The 23948-nt window shown below is 64.9% G+C and overlaps 1 protein-coding gene across 1 annotated transcript; it reads right to left on the bottom strand.

The window, feature by feature from the left end:
- Positions 1–6614: 6614 nt before the first annotated feature.
- FRMD1 (FERM domain containing 1) lies at positions 6615–22678 on the bottom strand. The gene is made up of 13 exons (XM_068551227.1): positions 22608–22678; positions 22354–22491; positions 18167–18257; positions 13033–13112; positions 12603–12685; positions 11462–11648; positions 11188–11343; positions 10836–10901; positions 10521–10589; positions 9773–9947; positions 8826–9200; positions 7421–7500; positions 6615–6830 (listed from the first exon to the last, which is right to left on the bottom strand). Exons 2-13 carry the CDS (start codon positions 22483–22485, stop codon positions 6615–6617), a joined length of 1710 nt encoding a protein of 569 aa, XP_068407328.1. The 5' UTR covers positions 22486–22491; positions 22608–22678.
- Between the last annotated feature and the right edge of the window lie 1270 nt (positions 22679–23948).

The raw sequence follows: 23948 nt of genomic DNA, 5'->3' as shown, positions 1-23948 counted from the left end.
TCCCCCGGGCCCACGTGCCCACTGCCTCCGCTTGGCCATTCTTTGGGGAGAAGCAGGTGGCACCAGCTGTGGCGGGTACAGCGCCCCCCCCTCTTCCGTGCGTGTGACCCAGTTCTCCCTGCTCCACCTCCCCTGTCCCCCCACGGCCCCGTGTCCTCCTGCAGTGAGAACAACACCCGGGAGACGCTGCCTGCCGCGCTGGACGCCCGCTGAGGACGTCCCTTGAGACAGTCACTGGTCGCCCAGGCCTGGGCCACCACGAGCCTCACGGTTGGAACAGCGGGCCACACACTGACAGACGGTGACAGGGGCATGCAGAGGACGGGGGAGAGCTGCCACAGGCCAAGGGCAGGGGTCCTGGGGGCCGGCCAGGGCTGTGCCAGCACGTCGTCGTGGCCGATGGCGCCCCAGCCCTCAGAGTGGCCACAGGCCAGCCTCAGGGCAGCTGTCCTGTGCTCTCTGACTCTGCGCTGTTGGCAGAAACAGAAAACACTTCATTTTGTGGAGGAAGCAGACGTGGGGTCTCAGGCTCACCGTGGTGTCCCCGTGGGGCGCCAGCACGCCGTCCAGGCTCGAGGGGCTCCCGTTGTCCAGGCACGCGGGCAGCTGCCCACACCCTCCCTCCCGGGGGAGGCCCGGGCTGGGCCGGAGGCAGGGCTCGCGGGGCCCGGAGGGAGCCGGCACCGCCCCCTGGGTCCCCTGGGCGCCTCCACCAGGCGTGTTGCCGTCCACTCGCTCACTCAGTCACGGGGCCACCGCTGGGAAACCCACTGCACCACGCCACGCCCTGTGGGGGCACCAGGCTGTTCCATACATGTGGCAAAGCCCCGCCCTCGAAGACCCCAAAACCAGTCGAGGGTTAGATGTGGCCCCCATGTCTGCTCCCCCATCCACACAGCGGCAGCAGGGGCAGGTGTGCGGACCAGAACCTCTCAGGTAGACCCAGGTGCCCCCGCCCTGCTGTCCCGGGACGGGTCTCATACAAGGACAGCTGAGGGAGGGAGCTGGCCGTCCTCAAATTTTGGCAAATAACTGCTTCGGGGACTTGTTGCCACTTTGGGGAACCTGCTTCCGGACTTGCTCACCCCTTGCCAGGCCGAGCTGCCCACGCTGGACGGCCCAAGTCCTTGTGCTACACCCACCTCGCACCTCCCTCTGCTGGACGGCCCAAGTCCTTGTGCTACACCCACCTCGCACCTCCCTCTGCTGGCTGCCCCCTCCCCCTCAAAGCCTCCAGCCACGCCCACGAGATTCCTGGGGGGGCCGTGGCCTTTTCAGGTGGCCGAGGTGTATTAATGATTAACGTGTTCCTACACCTGCTCTCGGAGGAAAGCTGGGTTTGCGTTCACGGGAGCCCCACGCCCCCCGGGAGGAAGCAGAGAGCAGAGGGGGTGCTGGGACACGTTCCCATCTGTGACCAGAGGTCCTCGGGCAGAGCCCCTGGCGGGCCCGGGTGGGCTGGGCCTGCGGCCTGAATCTTATATAAACTGACAGTGATGGGAATCCTCCCGCAAGGGAAGAAAAATAAGGTGATGCACTCTGAAGTAGGTAGCAGACAAATACCTAGAGAAAAACTTAAACACCATCAAGTCACAACTTCAGAACTTTTCAAAAGCAGGCGAATAGCACAAATAACCACAGAATTCCGCGAGGCACTTCCACCACTTCATTCGACAGCACCCGCAGTCTTTCCTGGCTGTGTCCTCGACCACGTCCTTGACTGAGGAAGTCACCCTGCTTTCTCCCTGTTTCCCTGACGCTGGTGTTTGCGGCTTGCTCCCTTCACAGCCACAGGAGGGCCTGGGAGGTCTGTGAGCCGCGGGCCTCCCTGCCGCCCCCGCGTACCCCCCCACCCCCGTGCCGGCTTTGCTGCCGCGTGCTTCCGGCACTGGGGGGGGGGTCAAGGTCCCCACGAGACGTGACCTCTGACCGCAGGGGTCCTCCCGCAGGCCACTGCTGTCCCCGTCCGTGACTGTGAACCCCGCGGGTATCTCCCACCTAACCCAACCTCCCCCTTGGCTGGGCCCCGAGTGCCCGCCGGCTCCGCCCACGGGGAGGGTGCCGGGGTGCACGGTGGGTGGAGGGACAGCCAGCTTAACCACTGACGGTTAAAAAGTCCCAGTTCTGCAAATTTTTCCAAACGGTGTCACCACGTGAACATGCCGATGGGGCCCAAAGCCCAATGCTCATGGCCTGGCGGTCAGCTCGCCCCGCCTGGCGCAGTAAAGAGGCCCGTCTCCTCCGTGCCTGGGCCGCAGAGTGCCCACCGCAGGAGCCCCGGGCGGGGCCTGCCCCCAGGGTCCCCGGACACAGCTGAGGGATGCAGTCCCCCGCCCACACGCTCATCTCTTCGGAGTCTCAAACCCCACGCAGCCCTTCTTGGGGCACCAGGCTTTTCTGGAGAAAGGACACCCTGAACCCGGATTCTGTCTCCCAAGAGGGAGCCAGTGCCAGAGGGCAGAGAAGGCTTCACAGAGCGGAGGTGGCCGGCTGGACACGTACCCTGGACTCCTGGCCCATGAGCGAGAGGGTGAGGCCCCCAAACGAACTGCCGCCAGGTTGGGCTGCGGTGCTTCTCTGGCCCCAGAGTCCCCGGGGGAAGATGGGCCACGCTGGTCGACATGCAGGTTCCCAGGGCCCAGCAGCGGGCGGCTGGCCCAGGAGTGGGCCCTGAACAAGCCCTCGGGGTTCTCGGGACCTGGACCTGCTAGCGTGACCTCTGGCCTCACGGGGCAGCCGGTGGTCATGTCGGGCCTACGCGTTCCTGAGCCATCTGCCTGCCCGCCCGCCCTCCAGCGCCCAGAGGGAACCTGGGGGGCCTGCCTCGCAGCCCTGACGAGTGTGGAGGGAGACGTGTCGGGGCGCCCCCCGCAGCCCTGGGGCCACACGACCCCGGGGCGAAGGTGGGTCCGTCCTGAGTGACCCCTGACAAACTGCCGGTGCGCTGCTGGCTAACACCCGTTTTCCGGGGCGTCTGCAGCATCTGCCTTGCCCGGAAGGCCTTGGGGCCCAACCCACGCAAGACGAAGAGACGGTTCTCCCGATGCCGCAGAGAAGCCTCCTTCCCCTCCTGGGCAGGGGCCCCTCTGCCGGCCTTCGCGGCCTCCGGGCGGGCGGGACGGGGAGGGAGGCCGCTGGGGGCAGGGGCTGGAGACCCGGGCGCGGTGCCGCCTGGCCTCTGACCGTCCTGCGCTCGCCCAGCCACCGCGGACCGCCCGGTGCTGAGCGGACACTCGGCCGCTTGCCGTGTCTCCGCAAGGCCCAGAGGGAGCGCAGAAATAGGAACAGAGCTCCGGTGGCTTCCGGGGTCAGCCAGCGGTCCCTGCCGCCTCTTCCGCCAGGGACACAGGGGCTGCGCCCGGCCTCCCTCGGCCCGTGGCGCCGGCCACCCTCAAGTCGGGGTGGGTTGGATCAGGGGTGACAGAAGCAAGCGCCGCCCGCGTTCGGGGTCGGGAGCCACGCGGCCTGAGCGGCCCGGCCCCGCCCCCAACAGGCCCAACCCCGAGGCCACGCCCCCGCCTTCCAGAGCCGCCCCTGAGCCGCGCGCGGGCGGGACGCGCCCAGGTCCCCGCCGCCCCGGAGCCACGGCGCGCCGCCAGCGCCCTCTCGTGGCAGCCGCGGGGCGCGCGGGGGCGGGGGCGGGGGCGGGAGCGGGCGCTCAGACGCCGGCGCTCCGAGTCCCCGCGAGGGGCTCCGAGTGGGCACCCGGTGAAAGCTTCCCTCCACCGCTCCGCGCCCACTCACCCCTTCTGCCCACGTTCGTGTGCACGCGTGTGCTTGCGTGTGCACACGTATGGGTGTGTGTGGTACAGCAAAGCAGTCCGTTAGGCTGGGCTCTTGCTCCCAAAAGTTCCTTTAAAGGGCCCTAGACCAGGGCAGATGCAGCCTCAGTTCTTACCATGGGGTCCCGACTCTGTGACCTCAGAAACTCACGGAAAAGCAGGGGCTCAGGCCCGCAACAGCTCTGGATGCCCATCCCTGCCCTCCAGGGTCCCGGCCACACTCCCTCGCCGCCTGCTCTTGTGGCTACAGGCTGGGTGTCCTCGGGAGCCCTGTTTCGGGGCGGCCCAGCGGGGCATGTGGGCACCACCTGCACAGGGGACTCTGAAGGGCAGCCCAGGAGGTCCAGCAGCACCACGGCCGACCCCGGCCCTCACCGCGCGCCGGGCTGGGGGGCGCTGCCCCCGCCTGGCGTCCACCCAGTGCTGGCACGTGACCTGCCTCGGTGACGTCTGCTTAACGAGGGAAAGACTGAGCAGATGAGGCCACCTCGACCGACCCCTGGCCACCTGCCGGCCCGTGCCCCACGGCAGCACCGGCCTTCAGCCACCCCCACCAGGCTTCTTTAAAAAACGAGTTAGACAGATATGAACTCCAAGGGCGGGGGCTGGTCTCCCCTCCAAGCTCCTCCGTCCACGCAGCGCTAGGGCACCGTGGTTCTTCACGAGGTGAAGCTTTCCGTGTCCAGGAACCTTCACCGCGAGAATCTAGTACCCGTGTGGCCGCCCCGCCCCGCCTCGCCTCCCGGCGCCCCGCCCCCGTGCAGGCTGCCCAGGTGCAGACACACGGACGTGTGTGCAGCCCTTCGTTACACATGCGCGGTGTGTGCACGAGCAAGATTTCCTTTCACAGGAAGGACCAAGAGGCCCGGTTAGGACCAGGCTGCACACCCCGCCCCCTGGGCTCAGGCTCCACCCCGTCCCCCAAACACGGCCCTTGTGGGGTCCTCAAGGCGTGAGCAGAACAGGGAGGGGACGATGGTATCTCGGGCACAGTGCCTGGGACTATCCGACAGTGACACACAGGTCAGTGCATCCAGACAAAGAGGGCAGCAGGTGTGCAAGGGGGGGAGGGCCAGAGGGACGCACAGGTGAATTAAGCCACACCACGCCACGTGCCTGTCACCAGCCCTGCCTTTCCCTCTGGGGACACAGAGTGCCAGCCTGAGGCCAGCTCCCTCCACCATCTGGGCTCAGCGCAGCCACTCTGCACTGTCCATGAGGTGGACGGTTCGAGAAGGCCCCCTGCACGTGGGGCCCTGGAGGCGCGGTGGGGGCCATGTCTCAGCCCTGGGGCAGCTGCCCTGACTTGGATGGGAAAGCACAGCGTTAACTACAGCCCACCCTCCTGGCGCCCCGACCCCGGCGGGTCCAGCCCCAAGTGGGGCACTCGGCCCGCTCGCCGGCCTCTTAATCACCGGCCAGTACGGCCCCCGGCGAAGGTCAAAGTCCCTCAATATGCTTTTCCAGAAATCGCTGTGAAACTCCACTCAGCCATTCAGCCACTGGTGGAGCCAACTGGAGAGGTGGCGAAGCTCGGGAGGGGTCTCCTGCCCCAGACGAGGGGGGTGGCGGTCCGGCCCCATCCCTGTCCCCACCTCCCATCCAGTCTTCTGACTCGGGGAGGGGGCAGTGGCAATGAACGGCCGGTGGGCGGGGGGTGACCAGTGCTGACTAGATGCCATGGCTCCCTGGTGCCCAGACGCCCTCCGGGCTGGGTGGATACTGGGGCAGGAGGTGGGGAAGGACCACCTTCAGAGCCTGACTTGTGATGGGAAAGGAGAAAACTCAGGCTCTGCGCGGGCGGGCTTTCTTCTGGAGCCTTCCTTCTGTGGGTCAGAGTAGATGACGGCTTCCTCCTTAGCCTGCCCCTCCCACTTCCTGCCACCAGCCCCACGGGACCAGTGTCCACGTGGCTGTACGGCTCCAGGCCCGGTGCCTCTGGGTACCCACGGCGGACAAAGTGGGCTCTGCTGAGGGTCTGGGGTGACGCAGCTGGGCGCACGGCTCACAGAGGCGCCTCTGTCCAGTGGGCCCAGGGCTGTGAGCAGCAAGGGGCTGCAGGGAGGGTGGTCTGGGGACCCTGTGGCCAGTGCAGTGACAGCGATGGTGACCGTGTGCTCAAGGACTCCCGGGAAGCTTGCTGTTCCTGGTCTCACCATCCATCGAGGAGTTGGTGGCAGGGGAACCCCAGAGGTCCCTCCAATGTCCGCGAGCAGCTAGGACATTGGTCCCCAAACTTTCTGGCATGAGGGACCGGTTTGGTGGAAGACAATCTTTCCACGGGCGGGGTGGCGGCGGGGGGTGGGGGGGAATGATGCGAACTCCGGAGGGCATGCTGTGTGGCCCGGCTCCTAACAGGCCGCGGCCGGGCGGTTGGGGACCCCTGAGCTGAGACACCTTCCCTCGAGCGTTAGAGGCAGCGCGGCCCACGCGCCACTGCGCAGAGACTGGAGCCCCGGACCTCGGCTTCTGCCTCCTGGAGACGCGGACGGAAGATGCTCGGACCGGCCATAGTCGGAGCAGGAGGGAACGTGAGACCTAGTCGGCACCTCCAGGCCTGACACAGCTGGCTCCACCCCTGAGACAGGTGAAGGTGCAAAGCCGCCAGGTAAAAGGGGCGGCGCCAGAGGCCCCGTTCAGCCTGGCGGTGGGAGGCGGGAGCCTCCAGGGCAGAGAGGGCCGGCGAGACGCGTATGGAGAGATGGACAGAGCCGAGCGGCGTGGACGGAGCCCCGCGTGGATGGAGCGGCGCTGCAGGGACAGAGCGCCAAGTGGGCGGAGGCGTGCGGTGTGGACGGGGCCCTGCGGGGGTGAAGCGGCGCCCCGAGGCGTCTACACCACAAACTCCTCAGGAAGCTGGTCTTCTCCGAGCAGGTCCAGGGAGCGGGAGTTCACGGACCTCCTCGGCCCGGGGTCCAGCGCGCGGCGGAGGGGGCAGCTGCGCGGGGCGGGGCGCGGGGCCGAGCGCGGGGCGGGCGCGGGGCGCACGTCGTCCACGCTGCGGCTGTGCGGGTCCGCGGGGCCGGCTGCCGCCCGGGCCTCCGGCACCTGCAGGGAGAGACCACGAGGCCGTCCTGCAGCCGCCTCACCCTCCCCTCCACTCTCGCCCCCTCCCGCCCCCGTCCCCGCTGAACTCCAACCCCCTGCCGGCCCCCCCGCGCCCGCCCGCCTCCCTCTGACTCAAATCGCACCCTAACATTCACTCTCTTTCTAGGGTCACCACCCGCCCACTGGGGCTCCCCCAGGTCCGCCCTAAGCAGGGCCCGGCACCTCCAGCCCCCCTTCCTCTGCCCCACCTCCCAGGGCCACTGGCTTTGGCCCCCCTCCTGCTCCTGGGGGCCGGGGCGCAGACCCCTAGAGCCCCGCACTCCTGGGGCCCGAGCTGTGCCGGCCTTGTTCACACCGCACACCGCCTGGGAAGGGGGCGGGGCCGGTGGACGCCCCACTCGGCAGGCCGAACTCTCAGCCGCGGAGGCCAAGGAGACCCAGCTCCTGACCCGCCTCGCTCCCTAAAGCCTCACGGGTCCCCCACTGCCCGAGGGAGTCTCCCGGGGACCCTTGGGCGGGCCTAGGGCCCCTGACCTGACGGGGCACGATGCAGAACAGGGAGCGGCCGCCTGGCCCACGTGGGGACCTACCTGGTGCAGGGCCTCAGCGCTCGGCCCCCTCGTGCTCACCAGCGTGACCCGAACCACGGCCAACGGCTGCTGGGGAGAGGCTGCGAGGAGGGCAAGGGCACGTGAGCAGGGCCTGGGGACACCCGCCTGCTCCCTGCAGAGGGCAGCCCACCCCAGGGCCCCAAACTCTGGGATGAGACAGGGTGCCTCTGTGGTTCCCGCACCCCTCCTCTCAGGCCTCAGGGTCACAGAGGGGTGGGCTGTGACCTTGGCCTCCTGCCTGCAGGTCATCTGGAACCCCAGACTATCACGCGTGTTCTCCACGTGAGGTGTCGGAGCCCCTTCGAGGAGCGATGGTTTCCGTGGGCGACCCGGGGTCCTCCCCTTAGGTGGTCCCCGCCTGTCCCAGCCTTCTCCCCGCAGGGTCCCCCAGGACCCCACCCACTCCCTGCCCCCCACTCACACTGCCCTGTCCTTCCGCACCGGGCTGCTTTAGTTGTCCAAGTGCTCTGATGTCTAATCAAAGCAGGCGCTTACTGGGCAAACACCATCTTATCATTATTATTGCTCATACCAGATTGCAGACCACACACTTGGGCAAAATCTCAGAGTTGGAGACCGATCTGTCCTTTATCGCTCAGAATGTAAAGGTGGACACGGCAGGTTGACCAAAACCACCTGACACTGTGTGATCTTGGGTGACCTTGGGTGACCCTGAATTACTCTGGTTGGTCCTAGGTGATCTTGTGTGACTCTAGGTGACCCCGGGTAGCACTGGGTGATCCTGAATGATTCTGGGTGACATTAGGTGACCCTGAATGACTCTGGGTGGCCTTGGGTGATGCTGGGTGACCCTGCATAACCTTGGGTGACTCTAGGTGGACCTGGGTGGCCGGGCCCTGAGGCTGGTCCCCACGATTACCCATTGCATCCACTCTCAAAGACGCTGCAGGTGCTCAGGGAATAGCAGAGCCTGCGTAACCTTCCTGGGGTGACAAGGAACCACTTCAGGGCCCCCGCTCCCAGACCTACTGCAGAAGCATCCCTGAGGACAAGGAGCTCATGCTAAGCTGGGTGGGTGCTTGGTCCTAGAATGGCTCATAAGTGGCCGACTGTCACGTGACTTCTACTGACCCCCGCGGGTAGCAAGAGAGAAACCTGGCTGAATGCTTTCCGATGGGATCTTACATGAGGAACGCTGGCCAGGCCAGGCTCCCTAGGAGTTACCAGCTGCAGGGGGACTGAAGGACCACCACCCACCACGTCTTGCAGGGAGGGCCCTGTCCTCCCTCCTCTGCTCCCAGGCCTGGTGGTGGAGGGGCCCCTGTGTAACAAGGTCCCCAAGAACCAGGGTCACGAGCACCCCAGCCTCTCCCGGCACGCACAGTGACGACCCAGCCGGCATCTAGCCAAGCAGCACACTCACCTTCCCCCTGGTCCCGGGTGTCGCCCTCAGGCCCACCTCTGCCACCACCAACTGTGCCATGGCTGCTCTGGCTGGTGCCGGAGATGCAGGGCGGCTCCTCCCCGCGGAGCGCTGCCGCCCCGACGAAGGGCTCATCCACCGACATCTCCCCGGGCTCCACGGGCCCCGCCAGCTGGGAGTCGGCCTCGATGCCCGACGAGTGGGAGCTGCAGTGGCTGCCAGACGAGAGGAGTGAGAGGCGGTGCGGGGGACGCCAGCCTCCGTCCCCATTGTCCCCGCTGCCAGCGGAGCCAGGGGACGCCCTGCTGGCCGGGTCCAGGTCCAGCTCCAGCTCCAGCACGTCGCTGATGCAGGACTCCCGGTAGCACTTCTTCTCTGTGCGGGGGGAGGGGGGGGGGGCGCCGGTGTAAGAACAGCGCTGGAGACGGAGCCGCAAGTGGCCGACAGAGGCCCAGGGGTCCAGCCCACCGCCAGGCCCAGGAAGATGCAGAGTGGGGGGAGGGAAGTGCCACCCAGAGACCAGGGCCCCGAATGTCCGCTGTCATAGCCCAGGCCCCCAGGTGGCATCTGTCCCCGGCAGCCGGTAAACTCCTAGCACTCGCCCTCGTGCTCACTGCCCTAGGGCTCTCAGGTCTCAGTGCGAGGGACCCCAAGCAGCCCCCGCAAGCGGGCGTGCACACATGCGCACACAGGCACGCCATGCTCACACACGCATGCGTGCGTTGCCAGGGCCTCCAGGAACCGCCTGGGGGTTACCGCAGCCCTCGCCTCGCCTCCCCCCTGGCCCCCACCTTTAGAATCAGGCCCCAGGAGAGCTGGAGGAGTGGGGTCGCCACCACCCCCTTGCCAACCCCCCGGTGGGAAAACAGGGTGCGACGTGGGCTGCCGTGCCCAGAGCGTCCGGCCTCGACCGCAGAGGAGGGGTGGGCGCGGACGGACGGCCCCACCTTGGGCCTCCTCCAGCTGCCGCAGCCGCCGCAGCGCGGGCTGCAGGGCCAGGCGCAGCTGGTGGCTGGCGCTGAGCAGGCGCAGCAGGTGGCGGGAGCGCCAGGGGCAGCCCGTGCGGTACACCAGCTTCCGGGCCACGGGCAGCCCGTCCGGCCAGAGCTCGAACTTCTTGCCCTGAGCGGAGAAGAGACGCGACGTGACGTACCGAGAAAGCCAGAGCACAGCATCAGCCAGGCCCTCTGCTGGGGCTGCCCTGTTTCTGTCCTGCCACCTGATTTCTCCTGGCGGTGCGGGTGGGGGAGGGGCCTCAGGGCAGCTGTAACTCGGCGCCCGCCGCGCTGGGCTGGGGGAGGCGGACCCCGTGGCCCACGGCCCTGTTGGGCCCTCGAGTGCAGCCTGCACCCAGGGCCCACCGTCCCTGCCACCCGCCCGGCGCCAGGCCCGGCCCAGGGCGTCTGGATGGAGCGCGTCTGCGGCCTCCTCCTCGCCCCCCTTTATTGTCTCCACGCAGGAGCCAGAAGTTCTCCTGGTGACGAGAACCACGACACCCAGCCTGGCAGGAGGGCACTGCCAGAGGGTGGGGCCGTCTCCACGCGGGACACCCCCCAGGCCTCAGGCTGTGCCTGCACCTCATGGGCCATGACATGCCTGGTCAGTGTCCTGAAGGACAAGCGTCTACCAGGCTCCCCTGGGCTCCTGGGGGCTAAGACACCCCCGTCCCCAGCCCCGACCCCATCAGACACGCACCAGAAAGGCCAGCTTCCCGACGTGGTGCCAGGGGAAGTCGTAGAGCAGCTGTGGAGTGTGGTTCACCTCCTGCAAGACAGCAGGGCCGCGTGCACAGGGCCAGCCAGAGGGAAGCAGCAAGGCCAGCCCCCGTGGGGGAGGGGAGGGGGCGTTAAGGAGAAAGAGGAGAGGGGAGGGGAGGGGAGGGGAGGGGCAGGGGGGAGAGGAGGGGGACAGGAGGGGGAGGGGAAGGGGAGGAGGGGGAGAGGGGGAGGAGGACGGGGAGGGGGGAGGGGGAGGAGGAGGAGGAAGAAGAGGAGGGCCCCTGCCAGTCACCTGATAGACCTGCACTCCTCTGAGGGTCAGTCCCAGGACAATGGTAGGTCGGTCCTCCTTCTTATCCTAAGAGGACACAGACGTTGGCAAGGTCTAGAGCCCCGGGCCTGGGGTTGTGGCCCTCCTCGCAGACCCTCGCTGGTGGACCAGGGGTGCCTGAGGGCTGAGGTGGGGTCCCCAGGCCTCCTCCCATTTCCCCTCTGATGCTGGGTCGGGGTCCCGGTCCTAGGACAGCCGTGGGGACTCTGTCCCTCCTGTCCTGGGTCGGGGTCCCGGCCGCCCTGTGGACCCTTGGGGAGGTGCGTCCCGGGCCTGAACCGCCCTCCCCCGCCTGGCGTCCCCGCAGCTGGACCTTGTACAGCCTGAAGAAATGCACGGGCACGTCCTCCAGGCGGCAGGCCTCCCGGATGAAGTGCAGCACGGCCTGCTTGGGGCTCAGGCCCCGCTGCTCACGGTGCAGGGCGGGCGTGTGCCGGAGGATGTAGGCGCTGCCCCTCTTGGTGATGATCTGGGGAGGGAGCCGCAGGCCATCTGTCCAGCCGGCTCCCCCTCCTCCTCGCCCCCTCTAGCCCGGGGACTCCCCCCGCCCCCGGGGGCGGCGGCCAGGATGGAGAGAGGGGCCTCACCCACTGCGGGAAGTAGGCCTGCGGCTCAAAGTAGCGGCCCGAGTGTGCCGGCTCGCGGTAATTGCCCAGGTCGGCCTGCAGCCCGTAGGCAGCCAGCAGGAAGTAGGCCTCCTCCCGGTGGGCGCACTGGGACCGCAGCACCCGCTCCTTCAGGTGGCAGTAGTACAGGTGCCTGGCCCTCCTGTCGCTGACAGGCGAGCGGGCTCGGGAGGGCTGTCCCCCTGCAGCCCGCGGCCTCCCACCCCGCCAGTCACCGGCCCCCGCCCGCCAGGCCCCGTCTCGTTGCCCCAGGGCCCCAGGACCCTCAGGGCCCTGTAGCGGGGGAGGTTCAGGTGGATGTGCTGCCGCCCCCCCAGCTGCTGAGAAGCCAGGTGAGCCTGACTTCGGGCAGGGCTCCTGGGACCCAGGACTCGGCAGACCTGGTTTATAGCCGCTCATTCCCAAGAGACGGGCCCCTTTCTTCTGCTAATCTCCCAACACACACAGGGAGCAGGGCCCCTGGGAAGAACAAGTTCAGATCTTCTAACACTACCACCAGCGACTGGCCCCATAGCACGGGGCAGCCACGCTCCCTCCCCCCAACCTGCCTGTTCTCCCCTCCGAGACTTTTCCAGAACCTTCCCCCCCCCCCCAGCTCTCTGCCTGGGGAGGCTTGTGGGGACCCTGGCCCGCTTGCACCTGCTCAGGGGATTCCTGGGACACGGGCCCCGCTTACCCGCCCCTGGTCTGGGCTAACTCGTTCCTGGGGCGCCCCAGGGTCTGTATTTTCCCACATGCTCTGGTGGGGTTCTCTCGGGAAGGTAGCCCCAGGAACTCAGAAGGAAGCCCTCCAGGTGTGCCAGCCTGGGGCCCTTTCCCATCCGGGCGGGGCACCAGCAGCTGGGCATGCAGCCCAGAGCAGGAGGATGGTCCCCACTTACACAGGAATCCGCAGACCCGCCAACGCACACCTGGGAAAAACCCCACCCTAGGGCATAAAAATACCCGTGTTTGAAACACTCTCTTGTTTCTGCCCTAGTCTTTACATGTTGGTTAATTAAAAAGAATGGCTGCGCCTCTACTCCCCAAGCAACAGCGATACCGCATCCTGACAGGTGGTCACCCTTCCGGGAACGTGCCAGAGAACCAGCGAGCAATTTACCTGATAAGCCTTCCGTCTTCCACGTAGTGCTGCACCCTGAGGAAGGCCACGAAGGGGGCACCGGGCCTGCCGCTTCCCTGGGGGTGGAAGCGTGGAGAGAAGGTGGTACTGAGACCTGGGGGGAGGGGGCTGACCCCCGGCTGGTGCTCAGGAGGGAGCCATCACCTCCATCACTTCAGACCCAGCCCGAGGCTACAGCTCAGGTCCGTACTGCGGGGCAGTCCATGATTTTATGTCACTTTGTTAAAAGGAAAAGCTGAGCAAAGGTCCAGAACACTCAAGGGCATGCACCTGCACCCACGTGGCTGGCTTCCCTGCGCCCGGCAGACTCCGCACCGGGACCTGGGGTGCGGGGCGGACCCCCCGGGGGCCAGCAGCTGGGCCTCCCGGGCCCCTCCACCCTGCCCTCCCGCCTGGCAGTTTAGCTCACTCTATGCATTTCTCTCTTCCAGTCCTTTGAGAAGTATTTGCTGAGCTTCTGCTCCAAATCCATGAAGACGTGCTCGCTGTCTACAAAGAGAAGCAGGGCCTGGAGCAGAGCGTGCTGGGAGGGGCCCATGTGCGACCAGTCACACGTGGTGGCCTCCTCGGGGTGGCCGGCTGAAGGAGCGTGTCTCCTGACGTGCAGGCTTTACCGGGTGGTTTTCCAAAGTGTGGAATCTTTAGATACTGAAACCTAGACACTGACATCGCGATGGCACTGGAGCTGGTACTTGCCGGGGGCGCGACCGTCGGGAAGGGTCTTCCTTCCTCCCAACAGCCCCTCTCCCAGCTGCAGACCGAGTCCTTCGAAACTGGAAAGGCCTATAAACCTGGGACCAAGCTCCCCAACTTCAAGTCAACAACCAGGTTAACGTGGTCACGCTGGGAATGGTCACGGGGGACCCTTCTTTCCAAATTCTACGCTCTGTGTTTTCGGACTATTACGACCACGTGTTTCCTTTGTAAGCTGGAGAAAAATGAGATTATTCTAGAGAGGAGCGTGGGGCGGGCCGGCCTCCCTCTGTTACTGTCGGGCTCAGCTCCAGAACCGGTGACTCTCAGGGCCTCGACTGCGCCACCTGCAGGCCCCTCTCTGACGACAGCAGGACAGCCTGACCCCTCCCAGCTCCAGGAGGCCGCCTTGGAGGGTATAGGCAGGGCGGTGCCAGCGGACCAGGGCAGGGCCGCCACACCGCTCAGCAGCCCCCGCCTCAGGAGGCGTGAGCCTGCCGTGTGCAGGCTCTGGGCTTGGGACCCTGAGCCAATCCCCGCATCCTCGCGTCCTCCACACATCGGCTGTATCTATGCTCACTTTGCAGAGGAGGAAACCGGGCCTTGCAGAGGCTAGGAAACACGCCAGTCACACAGCTAATAAAGCCCTGGTAGGGGTCCTAGGGTAAGCCCCACCCCACCCCCAGGCCAAGGACCCTCGAAGCCCGGGGTCAGCAAAGGAGGGCCCTGGGCCAAGCAGAGCTCAGCCGGGCTCCTCTGTCTACGTAACGTCTGTAGCCGCTTTCATGCTGCAAAGCCAGAGGCGCTCACTATCTGGCCCTGTACAGGAAGTGTGCCCACCTCTGCTCTGAGCAAGCACTGCTTTTCATTCATCTAGACCATCCTCTGTGGCAGGGAGGCTCCCCCAGGGTGGTCGGAGCCCACAGGCTTAGCCATCGCATGCCGTCTGACCTTGGCGGTGCTGTTAAAGGATCGGGGTTTTGTCTAAGGAGCCCGCATGTGGGAACAGGAGTGAAAAGCCAAGCCCGCCTTGCAAGGCGCTGCAAGGGCCCTTTTTCCCATATGATTATCTAAATCACCTTCCTGCTCCTTCCAACCTCCCCCCCAAATTCACAATAAAGAAAAGAAACAAACAAACCACCTTCAGCTTAAGTTCAAGCTCTAGAAGAAAAGTCCTGACAGCGTCACTAACCTAGACGACAAAGGCACTAGAAACGGATCGAATGTGTTGTTTCTCAAAGTCGCCCACTAGCCTCCCAGCTGCAGCCCACCCGCTGGACGTGGGCTTCCAGCACTGCCCACCTGAACCCACGGGCCAATCTCGCACCACTAGAAGTAGGGCCCAGACGTGGCGTCGGGTGACGGACACGCCCGGGGCCAGGCCTGGGGTACGTGTGATGCTGTCCCACCCAGAAGGCTGATTGGAGTGACTGAGCCGTCCAGCCAACCTCCGGGACAGGGAAGTGTGGGGTGAGAGCCAATTTAGGTGATGCTGGGAGGAAATGGGACCCTAGAGTGTGGGGCTGCCAGCGGGACAGTGGACGCACTGGCCTCAGCAAGCCACTGGCACGAAAAAGGGGAGGGGTGTCAGGAGCCGCATGTGTCCCCAAATTCTTATGTTGGAGCCCAAACCCCCAGGACCTCACAGTGTGACTGTATTTGGAGCTGGGCCTTCTAAGAGGTGATTAAGTGAAAATGAGGTCACTAGGGTGGATCCTGTTCCGGTGGGACTGGTGTCCACATAAGAAGAGGGGCTCAGACACAGGTCTGCACAGAGGGACGGCCACGTGAGTTCCAGGGGAGAAGACGGCCAAGCACACGCCGAGGAGAGAGGCCTCAGGAGGCATGGCCCCACTGACCCCGGGATCTCAGACCTCTAGCCTCCAGAGGTCTGTTGCGAGACAACAGGTTTCTGTCGTTTAAGCCGCCTGGTCTGAGGTACCTGTTACCTGAGGCCCAAGCAGGGTGCACAGAAGCTGCCCCTGACCCTAAGACGTTTCGGGACAAGGTGACAAAAACACAACGCGGGGACGTTATTTGGGTCCTTATTCTTACAAAACAGCTATAAAAAGACATTTCCGAAACAACTGGGAAATTTGAATATCAAGCGAATATTAAATAATATCAAGAAATTGTTAATTCTGTTTGGGGTACAAATGGCATTGTGGCTATTTAAGAAAATATTCTCTTTCAAGAGATATGTAAAGAGTATTTAGGGATGGAATAGCATGAAGACTGGGATTTATTTTAAATAATCAGCAAAACATTCAGGGTTCAATGGAGCAGGTATGGCAAAAGGCTGGCAATTGCTGCATGCTCTTTTCTCTACTTTCATGGATGTCTGAAAATTCTCAAAATACTTTTTCAGTAAAATGAGCATTGCACCTCTCCTCTATCCTGCAGGGCTACCAGGACGGGGGGCTGGCTGCGCGTCCCTCCGTCCTGGGCAGAGGGAGACTGGGGTGGGCCTGTGAACCCCACCGGCCCCCCTGCTTCTTCCTCTGAGACCTCCTTGCTCCGGTGGCCAGCCTGCCACCCCTCCCCCGACGTCCCTCTATTATTTTACTGCCGGTGGCCGGGCTTCAGGTCCATCCTCACTCCTGCGTCTGGAGCCCCCAACGTGCCCACCCACTGAGTCTGAGCCCGCCTGCACGTCCCACACCCAGACCCCAGCGGGGCCTCGGAGGGTCAGGTGGTGGCGGCACTGCACCTCAAGCCCTGGCGGGGGGACCCAAGGGCTGGCAGCTGTCCTGGACCAGAGAGGCCCGGAGTGACACACACCCTCAGCTAAGCCACCTCCAGATGCTCCAGAGGCCCAGGCTCCCAAGTGACAAAGCTCAGGAGGAAGAGGGGACCACTGAACCCAACCACTGCGTCCCAGGGGTAGGGCGCCCCCCAGAGCCTGCGACCCCCCTCCCCCCAGGGCTCCGGGTCTCAACGAGTCCCCGCATGAAGTCACCACGTGTGTGCGTCCCCTGTCTCTGCTTTACCGCCCGCGTGTGCCCGGTCTTACGCCACGAGGCCTGTGCCGCGAAGTGAGCGGGTCCCGCCACCTACACCAGCCCCCCGCTCAGCCTCCACCAGGCCCACCAGGACCCTCTCTGGAACGATGGGGACTTCATTTCCATGAGGTGGGAAACTTCTAGAACAAGACGACAGACTTGTTGAGGAATGAGCACTGGCAACCCCCTCCTCCCCCAAACGAATCAAACTCCTTAGAAACGCCCGCGTCCTGATTGGTTGTCTGCGAGGACCAGACACAAGGCGGCAGCGTCCAACGGCTAAGACGGCGATTCTGGACAGAAGTGTAAACCGGGGCAAAGCTACCCATTAACTGAGCTTTCCCGGCAAACCGGGAAAAGTCCACTAGTATTAAAATTTAACCCAAAGCTGCTACTCTAGGACGTGAACCCCATGCTGGGCGCCGGGCCCCCTGCCTGCAGCACCATCTTACCGAAGTCCCCCGATTCCGTCCGGGGCCCGGAACTGGGGAGCTCTTTCCTGACAGACAGGAGAAAAGGCGGTTGTCTTGAGCTCTACCACCTCCCCCGGGCCAGCCTGGGGGTCCCACACGGGACACCCCAAGTCCACGCCAGGGGGCGCGTGGCGGGGTCTAAGGGCGGGAATTCCCATCGGGACCTTGACCTGTGACCCCACCTCATCCTCCTTCTCCTCCCTGCTTGGTCCGCGCCTCCCCCACCGCCCCCCTAGCCCCTAGGCACTCGGCCACCAGGAGTCCCAGGGCTCGGCTCTCAGCCACGCTGAGATGAAATTACAAGCGGCAAAGAGAGCCTGGCGAGGACGGGAGTCGCACCAGTGACAAGCCCGGGGCCTCCATCTCTGTGCTCGGGGCCCGGAGGGGTCAGGCGGCCCAAGCACGGAATCCTCTCTGCGGCTGGGGCCGAGGGAACCCACGTGGGACGAAGGCCTGGGTCATCACGCGGGGGCCACCGCGGGATTGTTTCCCTCGGAGAAATGCTTACAAATCGGCAGGACACGCTGCACGGACGGCTGAGGGAGAGGCCGGGTCCTCAGAGCCCATGTCCCCCTGGGGTCTCCCCATCTCACTCGGCCCCCACCTGGACGCCTGCCTGGGGTGCGCGGGCTGGGGGATCCAGGCGGAGGGTCAAGCTCCCCGGCTCTGCCCTGTGCTCGTCCACTCAGCCCGGGGGCCTGGAGGGAGCCTGGGACGGGGGGACAAGGCGGCCGCCCCACCTCCTCTGCCAGCACTGCCCCTCCTCACGCCAGGGTTCCGCGGAGGCTCCATCTGACCCACGGCTCTGAACTGGGCCCTGCAGACCAGCAGGGCCAGGGCTTCCAGAAAGCAAGCTTCCAGCCTGCTCACCCTCTCCCTCCAGAGGAGGGGAGTGTGCAAGTGTATATGTGTGTGTGTGCATGTGTGCACCAGTGTGAGAGCATGTAAATACGTGTGAGTGTGTGCCTATAAGTGTGAATAAGTATATGAGGGTATGAGTGTGCAAGCATGAGTGTATGTAAGTGCGCACGTGTGAATGTGTAAGTATGTAAATATGTGAGACAGTGTGCACGAGTGTGGTTATGTGTGTTTGTGTGCGCGTGAATACTTGAACATGTATGTGTGTGCCTGAGTGTGCATGTGTGTGAATGTGTAAGTATGTAAATATTTGCATGTGTGAGCATGAGTGCACGCGCCTGTGCTCCGGTGCAGTGAGAGGGAATCGCCCAGATAGCCCGGTGCCCCTGGAACACGTCAGCACCAGGCGGCACCAGGCAGAGGCCTGGGGCCTCCTTCAGACTCAGCCCCAAGCACCCGCCCTCCCTGCCCTGGGAGGGGCCCGGGGGCCCAGGGTCGTCGGGCGACACTTGCTTACTTCTTATCACACTGAGGCCAAAGAAGTGGGCTTCTCTGATGCCGGCCAGGTCGCACACCTGCTGGAAGAGCTCGTGCCCGGTGGCCTGCACCTGCGATAGAGATGGGAGGTGCTCAGGGCGCCGAGCAGGGCGACCCCTGGAAGAGGAGGGAGTCCAGAGGAGGGTCCACCAAGCCGGGCTGGTGGGCAGGGGGTCTGGCTCAGCGGGCTTCCCGCTCAGCAGAGTCAGGGCTCGGGGTCCCTGGTCACTCCCCAGGCTGACGGCTAGAAGTCCCCCCAACGCAGCGGGCCGCCTGTGAGAGGGTGGGACCCTCACGAGGGCGGGGGTGGCGTGCCCAACCCCAGGACAGGAGGCTGCTCCCTGCAAGGACGGGGTGTGGGAGGCTCCGCCCCCAGGAACCCCACCGGGCTCTCTCCTCACCCTAAGCCAGCATCGCTAGGCGACTCCTGAAAGCGGGGCTGGCGTCTGGGCACCCCTGACAGGGGCGTGTGCTGCAGGGGAGGCCCATGTCTCCCCACGCCCCACTTCTGCCACAGCAGCCGTCCTGCCTCACAGGGACCTCCTGCCAGGCTTCAGGGCCCAGGCCGAGCCCCCAGCGCCGTCACCTCCCCGCCCCTCCCCGCTCCCACGCGGCCCCAGTCCTGGGTGTGCGTCCACGCCTGCACGAGTGAGGTCGCTCTTCCGTCGGTGTGTGTACACGGAAGGGCGGGCTCTCTCCCTCAACACAACTATTAGCCAGTCGGCTTTCCATCACCCACAAATGCTTCATTACGCCTAAAACGTTAACAACAGCCTTATATCAGCCATCCCACACGTTCAAATTTCCGGTTGTCTCACAAACGTCAATGTCTTCATGCTTTGTTGATTTGAATCCAGACTCAAGGAAGGCCCCACCCCGGGACCCTTCCCCGGCCGTTGATTTGTTGGGCACACAGGGTCCTTTATCCCGTAGCCGACACATCTCCCTGGTGGGTCTGGCCCTCCGTCCTCTGTGCTTCCTGGGCCGGTGGTTGGTCCCCACAGGCCTACGTTGCCGCCTGGCGCCCGTGTCCGTGTGTGTGAGGCCGGCTGCTGGAGGCTCGGGTTCACCGAATGGAGACCCATTTACGGGGGCAGCTGAGGGGCTGGAGTGCGACGGCCCCGCGGCCCGGCTCCGGGCAGCCTGAGGACGCTGGTCGCAGGCTTCCCGGGGACAGGCGGAGCTCCTGTGACTCTGGGAGTCCCGCTTCTTAGTGGTCAGTGCCCGGGAGGCCGGCCTTGTCATCGTCCACCTGGTTTGGTGAGGGACAATCCCTCCGCCCGCGATGGCGGTGACGCATATTCGCAGCAAGGCTTTTCCCAGCCCATGGCTTCCTAATGCTTGGTGTGAAGACGCACGCGGTACAGTTAAATACGGGGTCCTCCCTCGCTGCTAGCCCATTGCACACGCCCCGGAAGTAACTTGGCTCCGCTGGCTCCGAGTTGCAGGGCCAGGAGGGCGAGACCACAGGCGCTGGAGGCTGGCTCCGTGGGCCCCGTCGCAGCCGAGATCCACGTCTCCATCTAGAGGGTTCAGCTCTGCTCTGGATGCACGGTCCTTCAGGACGACCTTCCCGTGAATTTCACCAAGGAACCAGGCTCACGTAGGGCAGGGCCAATGCCTCAGCACCTCCCCTCCACCCCCCCCACCCGCCCCAAGTCCCCTTGCTGCACCCTCCCCGTGGCACGAGGCACCTCTAAGGACACAGCAAACCCCCGGAAAACCCATCGATCAGCTCCAGCGTCTCATCGCTGGATGGGGACGCCGAGGCTTGGGGGCCTTGACTCCAGTACAGAAGTGTGTCCCTGAGCAGAGGAGAAATTCCCGGGACTCAGACAAGACATTCCCGGGAGCCATGGGGCGTCTCAGACCCCTTCCGCCCTCTCCCAAAGGCAGCCCCAAACCAGCCTTGCAGGGACCAGCGCTCTTCGCCTGACCCCTCCCACTTCAAGTGCTGCGTTTTCATAAACCACAGTTAACCTTCAATGAGGTTACCCCCCTCCCCCAGGGGCCAGCCAACTTTCTAGGCGCTTTCCGTTGCCTCTCAACTCAACTAAGACAGGCAGACAAGGTGAGAGTAGGAAGGAAAGACAGACAAAGAGATTCCATCTTCCTCTGATTGGGCCCTGGACAGCCCGAGCGTCCGCGATGGCTGAACACATGAGATAGACATTTCCACGTGGACGTTAGCTTCCTGAGTTCTCCGTCCCCCTCGCACCCTGCCCCCCGCGTTCCCAGAAACAGGAACTTATTTCTCACAGTCAGCAACGTCCATCAGGAACACTCGCTTCACAGGCCAAATGGGAGGGCTGACCCCTCCCCGGCACGCCACCAAGACGGGGCCTGGGGCTCCAGAGCACAGGAGCCCGTGGCCTGTCCAGCTCTGCTGCCCTGGCTCTGCTCCCCTGCGGGCAGGGGGCTACACCTGCAGCGAGAGCGCAGACGGGCTCTGGAACCAGGCGGCCTGGGCTGCAGCCCCAACTCAGCACCGAGTGCTCGCCAACCCTGGGCCTCAGTGCCCCCGTCTGTGAGATCAGACCAACGGGGGGCAGGGGCCCGGCTGCGCGTGGAGAGGGCTAAGGGAGGGGGCAGAGCCGGACACGCGGGGGCACCGGTCAGCGCAGGAGGGGCTGCTCCGGGCCGAGATGGGGAAGAGAGGCCTCGACCTCAGCTCAGACACGCCCGGAAGGCCACTGCAACCGAGCTCCAGAGACCGCCTGGCACCGGAGGACTCAGGCCACTTCATTTCCTCTCGGGCAACTGGAATGAGGTGGAAAGACATCAAAATCCCGGCTGGAAGCGACCTGGTCCTGCACTAACCCACTAGACGCCCCGTGTCCCGAGGGCCGGAGCTGGGGCGCAGGCAGCCCGCGGTGCAGGCTCTGAGTCACCGCGGGGCACAGCGGCGGGCCCACAGCACGGCCGGCTTGCCCCGTGTGTCCCCGCGGGTGTCTGTGCTGAGGCCAGGCCCCGCGCACCCCTACAGCTGCTGTACAGAGACGGGGGCTCCCCTCCCCGGCTCTCCGTACCCCTGCTCCCCGGGAAGTCCCGTCGGGGAGGGTCCCTGCGGGGCCGGGAGTCCCCGTGCGGAGCCAGCGTGCAGCCCCTCCCTCATTCCGGGCTCTCCTTCACAGGGAGGGAGGAGCAGCGGAGCCGGGGCACCTGCAGGGCACCTGTGTCAGCGGTGCTGGCTGACACAGGTCGCCCTGAAGACGTCTGCGTGACAACCGCTGTCCCTGGGGTGGCTGGGGGCCGGGGGAAGGCGGCAAAGGCGAGCTGCGTCCCCAGGGGTGCACTGGTGCTCGCAGACAAAGTGTCATTCAGAGTCGGGCACACGCCACCTCTGTGATGAGGCTTCTTAGCTAATGGCTCTGACTTCAAACAGCTGCCTTGTCTGGTGGGAGTTTGCAGGAGTCACATGCTTCCTAAAGAGAGCCTCCATCCTGCACCTGCGCCTGGGTGTCACCCTGCGTGTGGAGTGAATCCATGGATTCCTAAGCGACAATTCACATCTCCCCTGAAAGGACAACCTGAGTCACGTGGCCACCAGCTAGAGGCCAAGCAGGGTCTCTCACGGACACTGTCGAGCGAACCCCTGCTCCGCTGTCCCCCAGCCCAGCGCTTAGGGGCTGCCCTTCCCAGGGAAGGCGGGAGCCACCTTCTTGGGAGGACAGACCCGCGGTCTCGCCCCTCCAGGCAGGACCTCACGGTCACCCGCAGACAAGGTGTGGGCGGCCTGACTCCCGTCTGCCAGGTCAGAATCTGGTTCCCTCAGCAGCTTTAGTGTTTATTGCAGGCCGAGGACGCAGCTGCCCTCAGATCCACCCCGGCCCGGGTCACAGGAAGAGGCTCCAGAAGGGATGGGCCCCTCGGAACAAAATCAGCCCACGCGGGCCCCGGACGCTGCGGACTGTGTCTGGCCTGGGCCACAGCCGGGGGCTACAGACCGAGGGACACACACTGTGTAAAGGTGGCCAGAGCCAGCGCCCGTTTCTCTAAGCTGGGGGGCAGTGGTGTGATTAGAACACAGTGCGGGCCCAGAGGGCAGGCCCGCCAGCACGCTGGCCCCATGTGGTCCCCACGGCCACCCCTCACACATGGCCCGGCTCACCCCATGGCCCCTGCTGTCCCCCTGCTGTCGCCCACCCGGCTCTCCTCCGCGCTCACCCCCACGACCAGCCGCAGCCGTTCCCGCGTGGGGAGCAGCACCAGGACGTCCCTGTGCTCCGCGGGCATCTCGCCGTCCCGGGGCCACTTCCACCAGCCGCACATGGGGTCTCGGGACCAGGAGCCCTCCATCCCCTCCTGCGGGAGAGAACTCGTCAGGGGCGCGGCCCCGGAGGGACAGGACCACGTGTCACCACGTGTGGGCCCTCTTCCACTGGCCGGACACAGGTGCGGCCCTGCACCCCCAGACTCACCCAGCTCCAGGCTTCCTGGGACAGGCACCCTGCTGAGGTCCAGGCTTCCTGGGACAGGCACCCTGCTGAGCTCCAGGCTGGGAAACCGCCCGTGGTGGAGCCCGGCCAAGGTCCAGGGTCATAAATAGCCGGCTACGTGCAGGTTGATTGGAATGCAAATAAACAACGCGCCAGGCTGGCACCGCCCAGCTCCAGCTAAGCCAGCTCCCCCATGTACCACCTTCTCCTTTTCAGGGACCGAGAGTAGGGCCACCCGAGGCCCTTGGCACAGACCCCGGAACCAGGGCTGCCGTGGAGGGCACTGGAGGAGCTGGAGCTCGCCCGGGTCCCCACTGCAGCCCCTCCCGCTCGCGTCTGGAAATGAATCCCGAGGTAGCAGACAAGGTAGCAGACACCGGTCCCCAAACACGGTCTCCCTGAAGGCCCGCTCTGATCCCTTTGGGCCGAGGTCACAGCCTCCTGCCGGGCCCTGAGCCGGTGAACTGCTGAGCTCGTGAGCTCTGACCCGCGGGGAGGAGCAGTGCCAAAGGGCGGGGCCCCTGGAGCGGGGCCCCTGAACGCGGTTTCTGCTCCCACAGGCCGGCCGGCACCCCCGTGTTTCCATTACGGGGTGAGCCTGGAAGGGTCCCGAGCTGTCCCCCTTCGAGAGGGACTCCAAGAGGCTTTTATTTGGCAAACACAGGAAGCTCCTCGAGGGGCAGCTGGGCAGGTCCTAGGGAATTCGGTTCCCGCTGTCCCTACGTCTGGCCCTATGGGGTTGGAAGGTGGGGAACACAATGGAGAGAAGGAAACCTCTTCCCGGCTCTATCTGCCTGTGATTCCTGCCCCCCCCCACCCCCAGCTGTACGGGTCGCACATGAATCTGAAGAGGCTTCCGCCCTATCTTTTTCTCTCCAGGGTGAATGCAAAATTATTCTCTTCCGAGATGTGTGTGTCCTTTTTACCGGCAACTTAATGATTTTTAAAATGGCCAAAGAGCCTGAAAACAGATGCCGTATCCCGTGATCCCCTGCACGTGCACCCCGGTTGCTCGATTCACTGGCCGAGATGTCCTGTGACCCACTGATGAGAGGTCCCTGGTGCTCCTGCTGTAAGGAGCAAACTGGGAGGACGTGAGGTGACCGGGCAGCTGCACAAAGTGTGGGCACACACATACACACACACACACACACACACACACAGAGGAACCCCGAGGTGGTGGACGGAGGGACACGGAAGTGGGGCTTCTCCCGAGGAAGGTGCCAGGGACAGACGTCAGCCCCTGCTGGGCAGTCAATGATCCACAGCCGAGATGCTCTGCCCCAGGTTTGCTCCTCTGACCAGCACTGGGTGACGGTGCCT

Source organism: Eschrichtius robustus, chromosome 9, assembly GCF_028021215.1.
Source record: "Eschrichtius robustus isolate mEscRob2 chromosome 9, mEscRob2.pri, whole genome shotgun sequence".
NCBI lineage: Eukaryota > Metazoa > Chordata > Mammalia > Artiodactyla > Eschrichtiidae > Eschrichtius > Eschrichtius robustus.
Note: the sequence above shows the minus strand (reverse complement) of the source record. Positions and strands in the feature narration are given on the sequence as shown.

Bases quoted from the DNA above. Each gene is read 5' to 3' on its own strand.
- FRMD1 (XM_068551227.1), bottom strand. From the start codon at position 22,485: ATGGAGGGCTCCTGGTCCCGAGACCCCATGTGCGGCTGGTGGAAGTGG. The intron at 18,258-22,353 runs GTGAGCGCGGAG...TCTCTATCGCAG, and splicing joins GGCTGCGGCTGGTCGTGGGG to GTGCAGGCCACCGGGCACGA. The intron at 9,201-9,772 runs GTGGGGCCGTCC...CCCCCCGCACAG, and splicing joins GCAGCTGGAGGAGGCCCAAG to AGAAGAAGTGCTACCGGGAG.